The sequence below is a fragment of the Drosophila nasuta genome, chromosome 2R (genome assembly GCF_023558535.2).
Source record: "Drosophila nasuta strain 15112-1781.00 chromosome 2R, ASM2355853v1, whole genome shotgun sequence".
NCBI lineage: Eukaryota > Metazoa > Arthropoda > Insecta > Diptera > Drosophilidae > Drosophila > Drosophila nasuta.
Window position 1 is genome coordinate 15,601,913 of NC_083456.1, and position 17,433 is coordinate 15,619,345.

A 17,433-nucleotide genomic window follows, 5' to 3' on the forward strand; every position below is an offset into this window, starting at 1 on the left:
TAAAAAATGTGGCGCCAACATTTGGGATGTTATCAGCAGTTTATCCCATGTAAGAGCATTTCTTGCTGTTTTTTAATTTAATGATATTCATGAGTTTTGTACAATACTTAGTATATCTTACATGATGAAGGCGCGTTTGCTTGGCGGATAGCAGAGAATATGTATAAGGCATAAAGCAATGTTGCGATAAGTGGGTGGGTACTCAATGCTTGGGGCAGCTGGTGGTCACGCGCGATGTCTGTGCAGTGTGCCACAATATGGAGCAGCTTTATGGCTTGTTGCTGGTGTTCTTGTTGTTGTTATTGTGTTGCCTGTGGTGGCGTATGAAATGCGCTTGGAATTTGCCACAACAACAACTTCAATTTAGACTCCAACTCCAACTCTGACAATATGCAGGCCTTTGCGTTGTCGTCGCGCCTTCTTTGCTGTTGTTGTGGCTCGTAGTCGTCCTCGTCGTCTTCGTCCTGCGCCTGTGATAATCGCCCGTTGCTGCTTGACAGGCAAACAATGCTGTGAATTTGATTAAAATCAGCCTGCGTGTGCGTCGCAGTTATTATGGTAGTAGTGGCTGTTGTTCTTGTTTTTGTTGTTGCTGCTTTTGTTGCTGTTGTTGTTGTTGTTATTTGGCTTTTGGCTGCTAAATTTGCTTGATTTTCTGATTTTCTTATTGAAATCTTGTTTGTTGCTGAGCCAGCCACAGGCGATGCGTTGCACTAATTGTGAAACGCCATGAAAGCGTCGCCCTTCACTTGAGCCCGCTGCCCTCTCCCCCTTGGTGTCTCTAGTAATGTTCAAAATGGGAGCAACAAAAAAAAAGAAAACTAATTAATTGGATGGTCGTCTACGTTTGCAGCCAAGCGTTAATTCATCCGTGCATCAGAAAAAAAGAGGAAAAATCGCATCGCCCACACGGATTTGCAGGATCAAAAACGGATGTTCTTGCGCGGCATCGACTCCGGCTCCGGCTCCGGTGTCGACTCCGGTCTCGGTCCCGGTGCTTTTCACGTCGAATTTCTTTTTTTTTGGTTTTGCTTTTTATTTTCCCTTTTTGGTTGAAAAGCGCAAAGAGCTGCGTGTGAATGTGTATGTGGGTTGGTTGGTGTGTGTGTGTGTGTGTATGTGTGTGCGACTAGTGCGGGGCAACAAAATGTTAATAAATCTTATTTTTATCATTTGGCTATAAATACTGAATTTTTAGCTCCGGCCATGCTCAATTTATGACCATTATTTATGTCGGAAAAGCGAAAACCTCAAACATGTTGCCACAGTTTTTGCTTCGTTGCCGCAGTCGTTGGTTGCTATTGCCATTTGCTGTTGCTGTTGTCCGTTGCTGTTGCCCGTTGCTGGTTGCTGTCGTGGCCTGCATTGTGCATCCATTTTGTTGGGCAAAGAAAGATACACAAACATATTATTGCAATTTTCCAGTTGCTCCGCCCACGCGCGCAATGCTCGAGAAATAAAAGAAATATGAAAAATTGCATTACACCTTAATAAACACCTCACCTGGCAGCAGCAGCAACAGCAACAACAGTCACAACAGCCACAACAGCAACATTGGCAACCAGCGACTGCATCGCTGTTGTATCTCCGGGATCGGAGCAGCTGCTGGATGCTGTTGATGCTGTGTTGTGGTTGAGGATGCTGTGCCCTGCAGTGGCCATAATGAAGATTGTCTGCGGTTTAAGTGGACGCACGTTTGCTTAACTTCAAGCTTTGCCCCAGTCGACTGGCCACAAACTGCAATCGTTGGATGGATGGGGCTGGCAGGTAACTGATCGCGATCATTTAGGCGCTCATCTGGCATAAAATTGTTAGAAACGCCCCGTGTGTATGCGCTGCATTGCCTCCAGGGGGTAGAGATGGCACGTCGCACTCTTCGGCTCCCCTCTTCGCCTTGGCGATGACCTGTTGGACGTATAACGTTTTTGCCATTAAATTAATAAATTAATGCGATCGTGCAGAGCCTCCAAAAATAAAAGAAAAGAACAACAACAGCAGCGTTCAGTCAGTGAGTCCAAATCGCTTGTCAGAATTTTGAAAATCTCAATAATAAAAGAGAAATATAAAACTCGCCTTGTGTTGCCATCAAAAAATAAAGCTCATGAGGTTTTGTCATAAATTTGTGTGCATTTAGCAATTGGAGGAAGCCAACAAAGAGCAAGCCAAAGTCGATACTCTGGTTGTTTTGGGGCTGCATATTGCACCGTGCTGGTTGCTGGTTGTTGTTGCTGTTGTCGTCGTTGTCGTGATCTTAAAGTGGGTGTTGCTAAGTGCCTGATGCCGCAGACGCAATGGCTGGCCTGGCCTGTTCTGTTGTCTGGCCTGGTCTCGTCTTGGAACCAGTCTGCCATTTTACAAGCGCGCACTCAAGCCGCTTGCCCCGGCTCCTCCTGCATCATTAACGCGAGCGCGGCCAAAAGGCAACAACTGCAACAGCAACAACAAAGAAATAATTGCACATGGCAGCATCAGCAGCAGCAACAGCAACAGCAACCGCAACAACAACAACAACTGCACGGATATGCTTACTACTTGAGGCCGTTCCCTGGCCTGGGATGCTTTGCTCAGCTCGGCTTGGTTCGGCTTGGCTTTGGCTTTGGGTCCATCGTTTGCCGGGTCGTTGTGTGTTGCTCTGTTAATTTTACAGCCATGTCTGATATTGCTAAATGGCTGTGAGTGGATTCGTTTAAGCACCAATTTTATTACCAACAAGCATCACGTTGCATCTGCATCAATTCGGGCTCCATTCGCTGCTGCCGTTGCCGTTAAAGTTGCTGTAGCTGTTGCTGTTGCAAGTGCCTCAACCAGTGGAGAGATCCAATCAGATGCAATCCTTTTGCATTGGCCTCGCCAGTTGTTACAGCAATAACAACAGCAACAACAACAACAACTTGTTGCCCATTATAAGAGAGAGGTCTGACCACAGAGTTGCTGCTGCTTTTGTTGTTGTTGTGATTTTTGCGCCTATTTTGCATTTGCCAGGGGATTGGCTGTGCTCACTAAACAACGCCCCCTGCAGCTGCCATTAATCGTTAATCACCTTTGCATTAAATTCCAACTAAATATTACAACTAATAATTTTCATACATTTTTTTTTTAATCGCTATGTGATTTACTTGCCCATTAAAAATAATCCCCCCAAACCATTGTTGACTCATTTTACAATTCTTTTCACCTTAACGAGCGTTCTATTGCTGGAAGTGTTATTTAGAAACTCCCAGAAACTTGGTCTAATAATAACTATAAAAATAAATTAATGCATAAAAATAATAAATTAAATTATACATTTAATATCGGACTGATTGAATAATACAAATAGTTAAAGAGATTTAAGCTTTATCTTAAATCCATACTTCGTAGTTGGATTGAGATTGTTTTATAGTTTATAAATATATACAAATTATAGGATTATGGATTTTTAGATGCTGTTTGTGCGTTTTTTGATAAGAAAATATTATAAGAAAATAATTCTAATCTTTTCTATACATAGTTTTTTTCAAAGATTTCACAATATACAAATTATTGTAAGAAACTATCTTAGGAAAAAAAATATATTTCACATTTTCGTAACTTTACCATTTATTTTGTATACTTTCAGCAAATACTTCCATTAAGAATACAAAAAAAATCCCCTGGGAATGCAATTGCATACGAGTATAATATGTTTATGGTTGCAATTAATCAAATTGATCTCACACTTGAAGCCAATTAAATTGTTTGAGATTTGTTGAGATTTGATCTCAAGTTTCATTTCGGATTCACAGCAACTTTTGGCGCTTGTGGCACTTACCACACTTGTGTGTGTGTGTGAGTGTCATATGATATCTTCGAGATTGAACCCATTGAATAAAAACAAATTAAAGCTTATTGTTCGCATTGTCTCGGGTTACTGTCAGAGTTCAGCAGTGCACTGCCTCCCCTGCTAAAGTCCTTGGCAAGGACCGCCCGCGTTGCCCTTGTGTGTTTTTTTTTGTTTTTGGTTTTTGGTTTTTGCGTAAAGCGAGTCACGTGCCACAATGACGACACTTCTGACATATCCGGCAGACCACACGCCGTCGTCGTCATCATCATCGTGGCAGCCACCCCCAATCCCAATCCCAATTTCAAGTCTTGGGTTGTCGAGGTTGAGTCCGGGATCGAGATTCAAGCTGCGGGCAAGTGTCAAGGCAAAAATTAGCGCATCACGTGCGCCTGTGCCGCAATATCCTTTAACTGGCAGTGGCAGCGGCAGTGGCAGCGTTGCTATCCTTATCCTTATCGCTATCGATTTCGTTTAATATGTTAATCTGTGCCGACACCGCCGCAGGGTCGCTCCACACTCTACACTTTTCCCTCCCTCTCTTTCTCTCTCACCATCCAATCTCATGCTCGTTCTTTCGCCGTGTTCATTAGCTGGCGACAATAAAGGTTTTATTATTGGAGCACTCCCCGTTGGGTAGTCTATAAAAGTAGCCATAGCCAGGACCTGCCTGGCGTCCACTTAATGGCTGCCACTTTTGGGAATGTTATTAAAATAAAAAAAGAGAAGAGAAATCAAATAAAAATAAAAATCAACGAGAAAGGCTTTAAATACGCAACGCTTAAGAGACTGCCAAGCTATTGGGACGCATTAACTCTGGGGGAAAAAAACCTAATTACTGACATATCTCTGTCTCGCCCTTTATACCTTTCTCCCTTTCTCCCTCGTCGTCTCACTTTGTCGCATTGTGTGTTTAATGATTGCGTTAATTACCTTGCTTGGGGATTTTCACTGTGCACTTTGCATTTTATGGCATTTCTGTGGAAAATGCGTGAAAAGTTCTCAAGTGGACAGTGGACAGACAAATGAATGTGTGTGTTTCCAATAGCTGTCGTAATCATTGTCATTTCCATACTCTACAATTAGTCAGTCGTATCTTCAAGATACGAGCATTTCTTTTTTTTATAGCTATGAAGCGATTTTCTATCAGTAGCTGTTTTATAATTTAGATTCAGTTATGCGTTGTTAGGTAAATATTTAAATTACTTTCAAGGAAACTTGTTTATTTTCATTTTTTGATTAAAGGTATATAAAGCATAAATTTGTTGGACAATATTTAAAATTTCGAGGAAGATACATGTTATAGTTGGAGAGTTTTTTAGGTATGCAAAGATATTGTAAATTTTTTTGGCTAATGCATAAGATAATTTAAAATTTTTTGGGTAAATCTGAAGGGTTTATAATTCAAATTTTAAGCGAATCCAAACATTTTCAGATTTATAACGAATATGAATATGAAATGTAAAATGAATACCACAAAATATTTTTAAAGAAATATCTTAATTTTTTTCAATTCTATGTATTCAGTTTTCTTTATATTATTATATCAAAAAATGTTGGGAATGTGTCGATCATTTATTATAGAAGTCATAAAAATATTCGAACGTATTAAATTTCATTTATTCTTCATCAATTTCTTCAGGCAATTGAAAACTTTTCCCTTGGTATAACTGTCATGGCGAGTTAATCTGATTTATATTTTTAAATTGTTTTGTATTTTCGTTTTCTCACACTACTCGTACTCGGCTTGGTTTCGCTCAGCTCGTTTCGGCCGTCTTTAATGATTGACCTTTTTGTTGCAAGTCAATCGAACGGCATGTTATAGCAAACTATGCAGCATATTGTGGCAGTCACTGGGATGATTTTTCCCATACGCACGCCTGACACAACGGACACACCCAAAAAGGGGGCAACTAGCAGCTAAACACCACCAAACTGATGTGGCACTTGCAACAACCCTGCTTGAACCGTGCCCGGGATGCTGGGCCGCACCAGCTAAGCGGATATTCATTACACGAACCGCACGCCGGCACGCGTTGCCGCTTTGACAGTGGCTCAGCCAACACAGCGAACTGCGAAGGACACCCCATCAAAGTGGCAACTCACTCCACATGGTTGCGTCCTTGGGCGAGCTTACACTTTACATATGTCACTGATATCCCCGTGGGAGTGTTTGACGCCTTGATTTCTGTTATTTTTTTCGCTTTCGTTTGCGTTGCTGGTTTTGGAGTGCAGGCAAGTCGAAAAGTCATGCCGCTGATCCTGTTTGCTGTAAATAATGCGATTAACGTGCAACACGCAGCTCTCAAAAGGGGGTTGGGGCGCTAATGAGACAGCGACGCAGTCTCGTTTTTGGCGTTGTCAAGGATTAACGCAACAAATTTGCGCCTAAGCATGGTGTGAAATATTAAAGACAGTCCTCGACTGTCGACTGTCGAGTTGAGAGGGGATCGTGAATTATGATGATGTGTGTTGAGGGAGTAAGAATCCATTGTGGTTTTGTTGGCATTGTCTTTCCACATGAAGCTCTAGCAAACCATTAAAATGTCTTTAATGCCGCTGTGCCTCTGTGCCCTTTCCTTCCTCCTTCCTCCGCTTCCCCCATCTAGACGTATGCCGCTCACTGATTCGGAAGTAATGCTGTGAACTGTTGCCAAAAGTGCACAAAATAATCGCATTAATGGAGCTCCACACTTCATAGCCACGTGTGAGTAAACTAAATGACTAACAGGCTAACTCAATAAATGACTGCCTGAATGACTAACTGGCTGGCTGACTGACTGGCTGACTGACTGACTGACTGACTGTCTGAGGAGTCGTCAGCCGTGAGGTCGCGCCGTGTCATTGTCGTGCCTGGGCAAAAGGTTGGCAAACGCCGCCGGCTGCTGTTGCACTTTGTCTTTGGGGCGTGTCTCGTAAAACGCTTTGCTGGAAAATCACATTTTCCAAGCCAAAGCCAAGTGTGCGAAAATTTGATAAACGCAGCCAAAAAAAAACCAAAAGAAAAAAAAAAGTGAAGTTAAAATAAAAATCGCAACATGATTTATGGAACAGCAGAAATGGGCGGCGGGTGCAGGCGGCGCATAAAGTGCTAAATAAAATAAAGCAAAATAAAATGAAAAACCATTCAATAAAAAAAATCCAAGTAAAAATTGACTAAATACAAAACATGACAGACGGCGTGCGAGTATTAATAATGCGTTCAAGCCAACGGCGCGGGACTTAACTTGCAACTTGCAACGCTCAATTCGCAACTCCAAATGCGAAATGCGAAATGCGATGCGGTTGTTGTGGCTCGAGTTTTTATAAAGTGCAAAAGTTGTTGTACTCTTTTTCACATTCACATTCGATAAAAATCGCATGATCATAAATTTACACTTTGCACAGCCTCCGCGGCAACGCCCACAACGCCTCAAAAAGAAAAGGGGTGAGCCGCCAACCGCCGCCGCCGCCGCCGTCTCTCATACTCTAGAGTAGAGTAGAGCAGAGCAAGGGGGAGTTTCTCACTCCACCACTCCACTCGAATACGCAATAATGCTCTGTGAACTGGACGCTCCTGGACGACGATTGAACGCGTGAACGATTGGTAAATTGTTGCCCCATTCGAGTTTCTTTCATTGCATGTTGCAGCAGCTTCGAATGTTGCCGGTTTGTGTTGCTTGTGGCACAATTGCAATCGCCGCTGCCTCTGCCGCTGCCTTTCGATTTTATTTCGCAAAGCTTACAAATCGTTGAAATATTTTGTGTTTTATAAAATGCCGCGACGCGCTTTACTTTCAAACGCCCACAAGGAACGCGGTGTGAAGTTATTTAATTGCCGCGCGTTTTGCGCGCGCGTCCCAAAAACGCTAGCGAAACGCGTGCGACTTTGCAACTGCATGCTGTCTCGCTCTGGCACTTATCAAGCTGGCCAAATCAAGCGTGCGTGTGTGAGAGAGGTGGAGGAGGAGGAGGAGGTATGCGGGGCAGTTGCATAATTAATGCTGTGCACCGCATTTGCATATTTCTAATTTAATCGAAACAAAAACAATAAATCCAAATTGAATATATGCACAGCGAAGGCAACAACTAAACAACAACAGCAAGGCCGCAGCGCTTCCATGGCTATGGCAATGGCGATGTCTCCTCTTTCCCCTCACCCCTGCTGCGTACTGTCTGTGTGCAGTTGGGTGCATGTCGCTGCAACATTATAAATAAATCAAAATACAATTTCTCAGAAATTGCGATGCCATATCAAAATCTTGAGTGCAACGAGAAGGAGTGGGAGGAGCAGGACGAGGAGCCATCCCAAATACTGTGGCACCAAACATCGGCCACAATTTCCACCCAAAACATGTCGTAGGCAAATCTGGCCAACACAGCACACCAGAGGGAGGGGAAGGGAGGGGAGAGGGCCAAGACAGGCGGCGGGTGCCAACGCAGTCAGTGCAAAGCACTTCACGGCGCACAGAGGCGGAAAAGTCGTTGTTCAAGTTGTTCCTGTTGGATATCGCTGTTGTTGTTGTTGTCGCTGGTGTTGTTGCTGTTGCTGTTGGCATTGGTCAGGCAACGAGAGAGTGCAGCTTAGCAGCCGTCTTGCGACTAGGCAAACAAGGCAACGAGGCAGTCACATGTTGCACACACGACTTCCACTTGGACTTGTCCTCTGCATGCCGTGCAATTATTCTGAACTTAAAATCGTATTTTGTACGAATCTTGTAAATGCATCTTGTCTCTTCGACTTGGCAGTGCCAATGTCTAGGCAACATTTCATATGCAAACGACAAAGCGAACAACATCCACAACAACAATAGCAACATCTACAGCGACAGCAACAACAACAGCAACAACAAGAACAACATCAACTTAAACTAGCGCTAAATTGTCAGCAATTGTCGTTTAGCTCTGGCAGCTGCAGCAACATATTGCACAGGCAACTGTCAGCAACATGTGGCTACAAAAAGTTGTGCTACACTCAGAAAAAAATATTAATTATGAAATTAAGAAATTAAGAATTAAATGAAATTAAATGAAATGAAATTAAATTTTTTGAATTATTAATTATTTGAATAATTGAATAGTATTATACTTTTAGTGATAGTAATTTTAAAGTATTTACTTTGGGTAAAATCACTCGAAAATTTATTTAATTCCTCACAAATTTAATTCATCGAACATTTGACTAATAAATCAAAATTATATATTTAGAAACAGAAGTTAAATATTTAATTTGTAAATTATCAACATTGATAATCTTGTATAAGAAATCCAATTGCTGTTACTATCCATCCTAAAAGCATGCTTCACTTCTTGAAATTGTAGATCTAATTAGATAATTGATAGAATAAATCCAATATAAATAAAACCAAACCTTAGATTAAAATAGCATAGATTAATATGTAATTCGACTTAAAACTCTTTTCATATTTAGAATATTAATATCAATATTTATAACTTTCTCTTCATTACCTTATTCAAATATCGATATTATAGAAAGTAATAAATGAAAATAATTTGGTATTATGTCACAAAGCAATTAATACGTTTATCATTTCGAGCGAATTAAAAATAACTTATTTTAATGAACTGTACCAACCAAAGACTAACAAATTAACGAATAGTCTGCCGCTGACTTCTAACATGGACACCCGAAGTTCGTATCATTTAGCAGTAGTTCTGATACTAAATATTTTGTTAATTATCCATGGAGCCAAGGTAAGTAAAAGAAGAGCTAAAAACACTTTAGCTTCAGATTTTGACTTTTGGTTTTATTTGTTGGCATAGCGCAAGACCGTAGTCGAGTTCACCAAAATGCGCATTGACAATTTTATTCCAAATATAATGGTGCTGAATTATTGGATCAATCGCACATCTAGCAATATTTCTGCTATATATGCCAACTTCAAATTTACCGAAGATATATATAATGTAACGGGTCAACTCAGTTTAAATATTAAACACACTGATAAGTATATTAATTACCTAACACTTGAATTGGATTTTTGTAAAGGGATGCAAAGTCTATATAGCGAATATGTGACGCGGATGTTAGAAAGTGAACTGCGCTCTGTTTCAAATTATCCATTGGGCTGTCCATTGAAAAAGGTTACCTTACGAGAGTTTATTGGGATACGTTATTAAATATCATTTTTTTACAGAATTATGAATATTATGTAAAAGGATTTGCAGTTAACCCGGATGTAATACCAAGTTATTTTCCATTGGAGTCATTTATATCAAATATTTCATTTCTTCGTAATCTACAACCCGGTATCAACATAAGTGTTGCAGGTCGCACACGAAGAAAATAATAATCATATATAATTAAATGAAAATTTATATCAATTAAATCTCTTTAATTTTGCACAATCCATTTCGTTCAATAAAAAGTAAATATTTTATGATTTTGATAAAAATAATATGCATATTTAATTTTAAATTCTTAGTTACTGACATTTTTAGATTCAGATATTTATAATAATTATTAGGGCTATGAATGTTACATGAAAAAGAGAAATTCAGTTAACACTCCTTTTGCATATACATATGTTAAATAAGAATTGTATATTTAAAATTATATTTTTCAGAAAATATTATTTTTTAAAATGCGCATTTTGATTTTGTTATTTTAATGCCGATATTTTTAAAATTATTATGTTATTATGGTTATAAAACTTAATTGTTGTTGATAAAAATAAAAATTATTGGGTAATAAGAGCAATTAATAGATTCAACCCATTAAAAATAAATTAATGTTGTAATAGTGTACTTTGTTAACCATAGTAAAACAATTCAAGGAGTAGTTTGCCGCTGACTTCAAACATGGATACTCGAATTCCGCAACATTTGGTAATAGCTTTGATACTTAATATTTTTTTAATCACTCAGGGAGCCAAGGTAAGTAAAAGAAGAGCTAGAAACACTTTAGCTTCAGATTTTGACTTTTGGTTTTATTTGTTGGCATAGCGCAAGACCGTAGTCGAGTTCACCAAAATGCGCATTGACAATTTTATTCCAAATATAATGGCGCTGAACTATTGGATCAATCGCACATCTAGCAATATTTCTGCTATATATGTCAATTTAAAATTGACCAAAGATGTGTATAATGTAACGGGTCAATTCAGTCTAAATTTTAAATACACTGACAAGTATGTTAATTACCTAACACTTGAATTGGATTTTTGTAAAGGGATGCAAAGTCTATATACCCAATATGTGGCGCGGATATTAGAAAGTGAACTGCGCTCTGTTTCAAATTATCCATTGGACTGTCAATTTAAAAAGGTTACCTTACGAGAATTTATTTGGATACGTTATTACATATAATTTTTTTACAGAATTATGAATATTATATAAACGGATTTGCAGTTAACCCAGATGTATTACCAAGTTATTTTCCGTTGGTGTCATTTATATCAAATATTACATTTCTTCGCAATCTAAAACCCGCTGCCAACATAAGTATTTCAGGACGCACACGAAGAAAATAATAATCATATATAATATAATTAAATGAATATTCATATAAATTAAAAAATTTCTTTAATTTTGCACAATACATTTCTTTCAATAAAAAGTGAATATTTTATGATTTTTACAAAAATAATATGCATAATTAATTTTAAATTCTTAGTTACTGACATTACAGATACATTACATTACAAATGCAGAAGAAATGGTTTATAGTTTTTAGATTATAATAATTATTAGGGCTACAAGAAAAAAAGAAATTCAGTTAAGCCACCTTCTGCATATACATATGTTAAATAAAAATTGTACATTGAAAATTGTATTTTTCAGAAATTAATATTTTTATAGTGCACATTTCTATTATGTTATTTTAATGCCGATTTTTTGATTAATTATTAAGTTATTATAATTATAAAACTTAATTGTTGTTGACAAAAAAAGAAAATTATTGGATAATAAGAGCAATTAATAGATTCAACCCATTAAAAATGAATTAATGTTGTAATAGTGTACTTTGTTAACCATAGTAAAACAATTCAAGGAGTAGTTTGCCGCCGACTTCAAACATGGACATACGAATTCCGATACATTTGGAAATAGTTCTGTTACTTAATATTTTGTTAATGACCCACGGAGCAAAAGTGAGTGAAAGCAACGACTTATCTTTTACTTTAGTCTTTTTAATATTTCAACGTTTTGGTAAAGCGCAAACTTGTAGAGTTCACCAAACTAGATGTTGATAATCGACTTCCAAATTTAATAGTAACAAACTATTGGATCAACCGCACAGATAGCAATCTTACCACTATCTTCGCGGACTATAAGTTAACTGAAGATGTGTATAACGTAACGGGAACATTCAATTTAAACTTTAAATTCACTGACAAGTTCATTAATTACTTCACCATTGACTTCGACGTTTGCAAAGCTAGGGAAAAGATATACAGTCAATATATATCGCAGAAGCTGGAAAAACAATTACGCTCTGTTTCAAATTACCCATTGAACTGTCCATTTAAAAAGGTTTGATTTAAGAGAATTTATTCGCATACATAATTACATTTTACTTCTTTGCAGAATTATGAATATTATGTAAAGGGATTCAAAATTGACCCGAATTTAATTCCAATTTATTTGCCAAACTTACATTTTATGTCGAATCTTACTATCTTCAGAAATCTGCAATCCTGTGCCAGCATAATTGTTACAGGTTATTTGCGAAACAAATAAATTATAACTTCAATTGATTTATAATTCTTACCATGTTTTTGCCCAAAATGTTTTAACTGAATAACTGTTGATTTACTATGGAAAATAAATCCTGTGCAAATGTAAAATTGCTTGTTAAACAATTTAATTTTTTTGTTTTTCGATTTTGAACAAAGAAAACATTTATATTTAATTTAAATTTCAGAGTAACTAAGATTTCATTAGTATTACATTACATATCAAATGGAATCTAACACTTTCTTTGTAAAATTATTGTGATAAATACGATTTGAACAGCTCATGTATGAGAAGTATATAATTATACTTATAAAACTACTGAATTGTCGAGAATGAATATGATTAGGTGTCATTAAAAGTAAATTATTGTTTCGAACTTTATTAACATTAAGTGAACAGCTCATCGAATAGTTTATCGCTGACTTCAAAAATGGACACTCGAATTTCGCATCATTTGACAATAGTTATATTTCTTAATATTTTGTTAATTACTATGGGAGCAAGGGTGAGCGAAAGAAGATTTTGAAACGATTTATTTTAATCTTTTGCTTTTTTAATATTTAAATATTTTGAATAGCGCAAATTTGTAGAGTTAACTAATCTAGAGATTAACAACCGCCTTCCAAAAGTAATAACTGTAAACCACTGGATAAACCGCACATCTAGCAATATTTCCACTATCTTCGCAAACTATAAGTTATCTGAAGATTTGTATAATATAACGGGAACATTTAATTTAAACGTTAAATTCAATGACAAATTCGTTAATTACTTCACCATTGACTTTGACTTTTGCAAAGGTAGAGAAGTGCTATATAGCCAATATGTGTCAAAGATGCTAGAAAGACAATTACGGGCTGTTTCAAATTACCCATTGAACTGTCCATTAAAAAAGGTTTGTTCTACGATAATTTATTCGCATACATAATTAAAGTTTATTTCTTTGTAGAATTATGAATATTATGTAAAAGGATTTAGAGTTGATCCGAGTTTAATTCCAATTTATTTGCCGAACGTATATTTTCTGTCGAATACTACTTTCTTCAGAAATCTACAACCTGTTATAAATATAGTTGTTAAGGGACGTGTGCTAAACAAATAAATTCTACTAACCTTCACATTTCGATGTTTACCATAAATAAACAACAATATTCATATTCAAAAATGAAGTTAACCACTTACTTCGCATATTTATTGTATTAAATACGAGTTTAACAATTAATAAAAAGAATTGATTCTCAGGTGTTATTATGTTTTAAGTCTTCACATCATTTATGTCATCATCATATGAATAAAGGTTTTCAAATGCGTGATGAGTGTGCTCGTTTGTGAGATACCCGCTACCCATTTTGATTAAGTGAATTTAGTCTTGAAAATATACGAATATATACCAAAGGCTATATTCTGTATATTGATATAGTACTACATTCAAAATATACCATATTTTAACCAAAACTGCTAAGTTTCTATTGCAGCAGGCGTTTTTTACCACACAAAAGTATTTCATAAATAAGCTCTAACATTTTTTCTGTAGGCCCAAAGATATAATAACGTATAGGTAGCGGGAATACTTATAATTATAATATTAAACGACTGAATCGTTAATAAAAATGACAATTATTGTGCATTAAATCAAATAACAATTAAAAGTAAATTATTGAAGTGCACATTATTAACATTAAACTAACAACTAATCGAATAGTTTGCTGTAGACCTCAATCATGGACACTCGAATTTTGTATCAATTGGCGATATTTCTGATACTTAATATTTTGTTCACTATCCATGGAGCAAAGGTGAGTGAAAAAGAAAAGCTAGGAAAAACTTAACTTTAACTTTTGCTATTTCAATGTTTATGTTTGGTATTATAGAGAAATGTAGTAATAGATTTCACTAAAGTAGAGATTGGCAATCGACTTCCAAACATAATAGCGATGTATTCTTGGATCAATCGCACGTCTAGCAATATTTCGGCTCTCTACATGAACTACTCGTTTTCTGAAGATGTGTATAATCTAAAGGGAACATTTAATTTAAGCGTTAAACATTCTGAGAAATTTATTAATTACTTCACTCTTGACTTTGACTATTGCAAAGGTAGAGAAATGCTATATAGCCAATATGTGGCACAGATTTTGGAAAAACAATTACGCACTGTTTCGAATTACCCATTGGACTGTCCATTAAAAAAGGTTTGATTTAAGAGAATTTATTCGCATACATTATTAAAGATTATCTCTTTACAGAATTATGAATATTATGTAAAAGGATACACAGTTGATACAAATTTAATTCCTGGTTATTTTCCGAAAATTTTTTTTGTATCAAATATAACTTTTTACATAAATCTACAATACGGTTTAAATATAGTTATTACAGGTGAAGTACGAAGAAAATAAATTCTTCTACATAATAAAATAATCACTTAATCGAATGTTTCACACAAGTAGTATAATCACGATAATTACATTCGATAAATGTTGGTGTGGTTGTTGTTTAAGGTGAATTTCAATAAAAGCTTTGTTTGTCAAATTTCTTCCCTGCTCTTTAATTTTGACATGAAATAAAATAAGTATTAGATTTAATTTGCGTGTTTAATGTATTTTATTTAATCAATGAATCACAATAATCTTTGCAAGTTTCTATTTGATTTACCTTGTGCTAGCCAATAGTTTGTGCGTTTAAGTTTATGTCTGTGGCTGAATGCTCTCACAGCTATGCACTCGATGTCTGTGTGATGGGGAAAAAATGATGATGAAAAAATAAGAAATAATAAACGAAAGAAACGAAAAGTAAAACAAAAGAAATGTATAAGCGAAATCATACTTCAGAGTCCTCCTCATTGAGGCGTCTGTTGCTGTGAGTGCCATTGACCATTTGCGGCCTGCCCCGCAGCCGCTGCCGCATGCGACGCACACAACCCTCCTCTTCCAGAATGTGATATAGCTGAATCAGTAGTATGACAAATACCACCACAAGCGTTACAAATGCTAAAACGTCCCGGGTCGTCCAATATGGATGAATGCCACTGACGCCAGCTATGGGGCCACACTGTGCCTCAGTCGCCGGCTGCAATTGTGGCTCCCTTGTGATCTGTTCACTGCTCGGTTTGTGATGATTGCACGGCATGATTGCATGTGGTTAGTATGTGCATGAATCTGTAGTCACTGTCGCACACTCCAAGCTCCTGGAGCTTTGGATTCTGTTGATGAAACAGCTTGTAGTCGAAGTCTGTCAGTCGAACATCCTGTACATTGAGTTGCTGTAAATTTGGAAGAGTTGCAAAGTTGGCGGCCGTCACTGAGATTAAATGATTGTAGGATATGTCCAGTTCAGTCAGGCGATAGGGCAGCATTGATGACAGTTCCTCCAACTGATTGTAGGCGAGATTCAGTTGTGTGAGACTGGGCAGCATCAGACGCAGAGAGTTGTTTGCGGGCGAGAGTGAGTCAATGTTGTTTTTAGAGAGATCGAGACGTTGCAGATTCCACATGCCGTCGAGCAACTTGAAAGTGGCATTGCCATCCAGCAGATTGTGCTGCAGGTCGAGCTTGATGACGGCGTATACAATAAAACCTATAGTATTTATGATTTCTGAAAATTTGATTGCGATCACATAAAAATTGTGGAAGTTATTAAAGAAATTATTTTTGTATGGGCAAAAACGCCTACTTACTAGGGGTTTTAGTTGCTTTGGCCGACAATCTGGTATATTGTGCCGTCTATGGTATAATTTGAATGTGGTACTATATTGATATAACAAATACACCGTTTGGTATATTTTTGGTATATTTGTATTTTGGTATATTTTGAAAACAAAAATACCGCAATATTTTGCTTTTATTCCAAATGGGTAGCGAGTATCTCACAGACGAGCACACTCGACTGTAACTTTCTTACTTGTTATAATATAACGGCAAAATTCAATTTAAACTTTAAATTCACTGATAAGTTTATTAATTACGTAACCATTGAGTTCGACGTTTGCTAAGCTATGGGAAAGATATACAGAAAAAATGTTATATACCGCAGAAGCTGGAAATACAATTACGCTTTGTTTCAAATTACCCATTGAATTGCCCATTTAAAAAGGTTTGCTTTACGAGAATTTATTCGCTTACATAATGACATTTTACTTCTTTACAGAATTATGAATATTATGTAAAAGGATTCACAATTGACCCGAATTTAATTCCAATTTATTTGCCGAACTTACATTTTTTGTCGAATCTTACTATCTTCAGAAATCTGCAATCCTGTGCCAGCATAATTGTTACAGGTTATTTGCGAAACAAATAAATTTTACTTTAAATTGAATAACAATTCTTAAGAAGCAAAGTAATCTACGATATTCATACTCGATAAATGTAATGTTTTAGCCGAATATATATACATTTGGAATAACTGTTGAATTACGCACAAAAACTTTGTACAATTGAAACAATTCTTGTCAAACAACTGAATTTTTTTGATTTACGATTTTGCTCAAAGAAAACATTTATGTTTAATTTAGAATTCAGAGTAACTATTTGATTTGATTAACAAGACATACAATGTGGATCTAACACTTTCTTCGTAAATTTATTGAGTTAAATACGATTTGAACATTTAATGTAAATCGTTTTTTTTTTTTAAGTATATAATTATACGTATAAGAGTACTTAATTGCCGATAATGAATATGATTAGGTATCATTAAAAGTAAATTATTATTTCGAACTTTATTAACATTAGGCGAACAGCTCATCGAATAGTTTATCGCTGACTTCAAAAATGGACACTCGAATTTCGCATCATTTGGCAATAGTTATATTTCTTAATATTTTGTTAATCACTCAGGGAGCAAAGGTGAACGAAAGAAGATTTATCTTAATCTTTTGCTTTTTTTAATATTTAAATATTTTGTATAGCGCAAATATGTAGATTTTACTAATATAGAGATTGACAATCGCGTCC

General features: G+C 36.4%; 2 protein-coding genes and 1 long non-coding RNA gene across 3 annotated transcripts; 1 reads left to right on the plus strand and 2 right to left on the minus strand.

Moving 5' to 3' along the window:
* Nucleotides 1-12,103: 12,103 nt before the first annotated feature.
* Nucleotides 12,104-12,617, minus strand: LOC132784092 (uncharacterized). The gene is made up of 3 exons (XR_009632230.1): nucleotides 12,513-12,617; nucleotides 12,251-12,438; nucleotides 12,104-12,179 (listed from the first exon to the last, which is right to left on the minus strand). It is a non-coding gene; the product is annotated as an uncharacterized LOC132784092 (long non-coding RNA).
* A 1,575-nt stretch (nucleotides 12,618-14,192) lies between these two features.
* LOC132784248 (uncharacterized) lies at nucleotides 14,193-16,777 on the plus strand. The gene is made up of 3 exons (XM_060789734.1): nucleotides 14,193-14,274; nucleotides 14,350-14,670; nucleotides 16,625-16,777. The coding sequence occupies exons 1-3, from the start codon at nucleotides 14,200-14,202 to the stop codon at nucleotides 16,775-16,777; spliced, it is 549 nt and encodes a 182-aa protein (XP_060645717.1). The 5' UTR covers nucleotides 14,193-14,199.
* LOC132785769 (extracellular matrix protein 2-like) lies at nucleotides 15,072-16,171 on the minus strand. Its single transcript, XM_060792043.1, has 3 exons — nucleotides 16,155-16,171; nucleotides 15,305-16,072; nucleotides 15,072-15,208 (listed from the first exon to the last, which is right to left on the minus strand). The coding sequence occupies exon 2, from the start codon at nucleotides 15,969-15,971 to the stop codon at nucleotides 15,576-15,578; it is 396 nt and encodes a 131-aa protein (XP_060648026.1). The 5' UTR covers nucleotides 15,972-16,072; nucleotides 16,155-16,171; the 3' UTR covers nucleotides 15,072-15,208; nucleotides 15,305-15,575.
* Nucleotides 16,778-17,433: the final 656 nt, after the last annotated feature.

What these genes read in the sequence shown, in the direction of transcription:
- LOC132784248 (XM_060789734.1), top strand. Translation starts at nt 14,200, where the DNA reads ATGGACACTCGAATTTTGTATCAATTGGCGATATTTCTGATACTTAAT. An exon ending in TCACTATCCATGGAGCAAAG is followed by an intron (nt 14,275 to 14,349) that starts GTGAGTGAAAAA and finishes TTGGTATTATAG; the next exon opens with AGAAATGTAGTAATAGATTT. An exon ending in TGGACTGTCCATTAAAAAAG is followed by an intron (nt 14,671 to 16,624) that starts GTTTGATTTAAG and finishes ACTTCTTTACAG; the next exon opens with AATTATGAATATTATGTAAA.
- LOC132785769 (XM_060792043.1), bottom strand. Translation starts at nt 15,971, where the DNA reads ATGTGGAATCTGCAACGTCTCGATCTCTCTAAAAACAACATTGACTCA.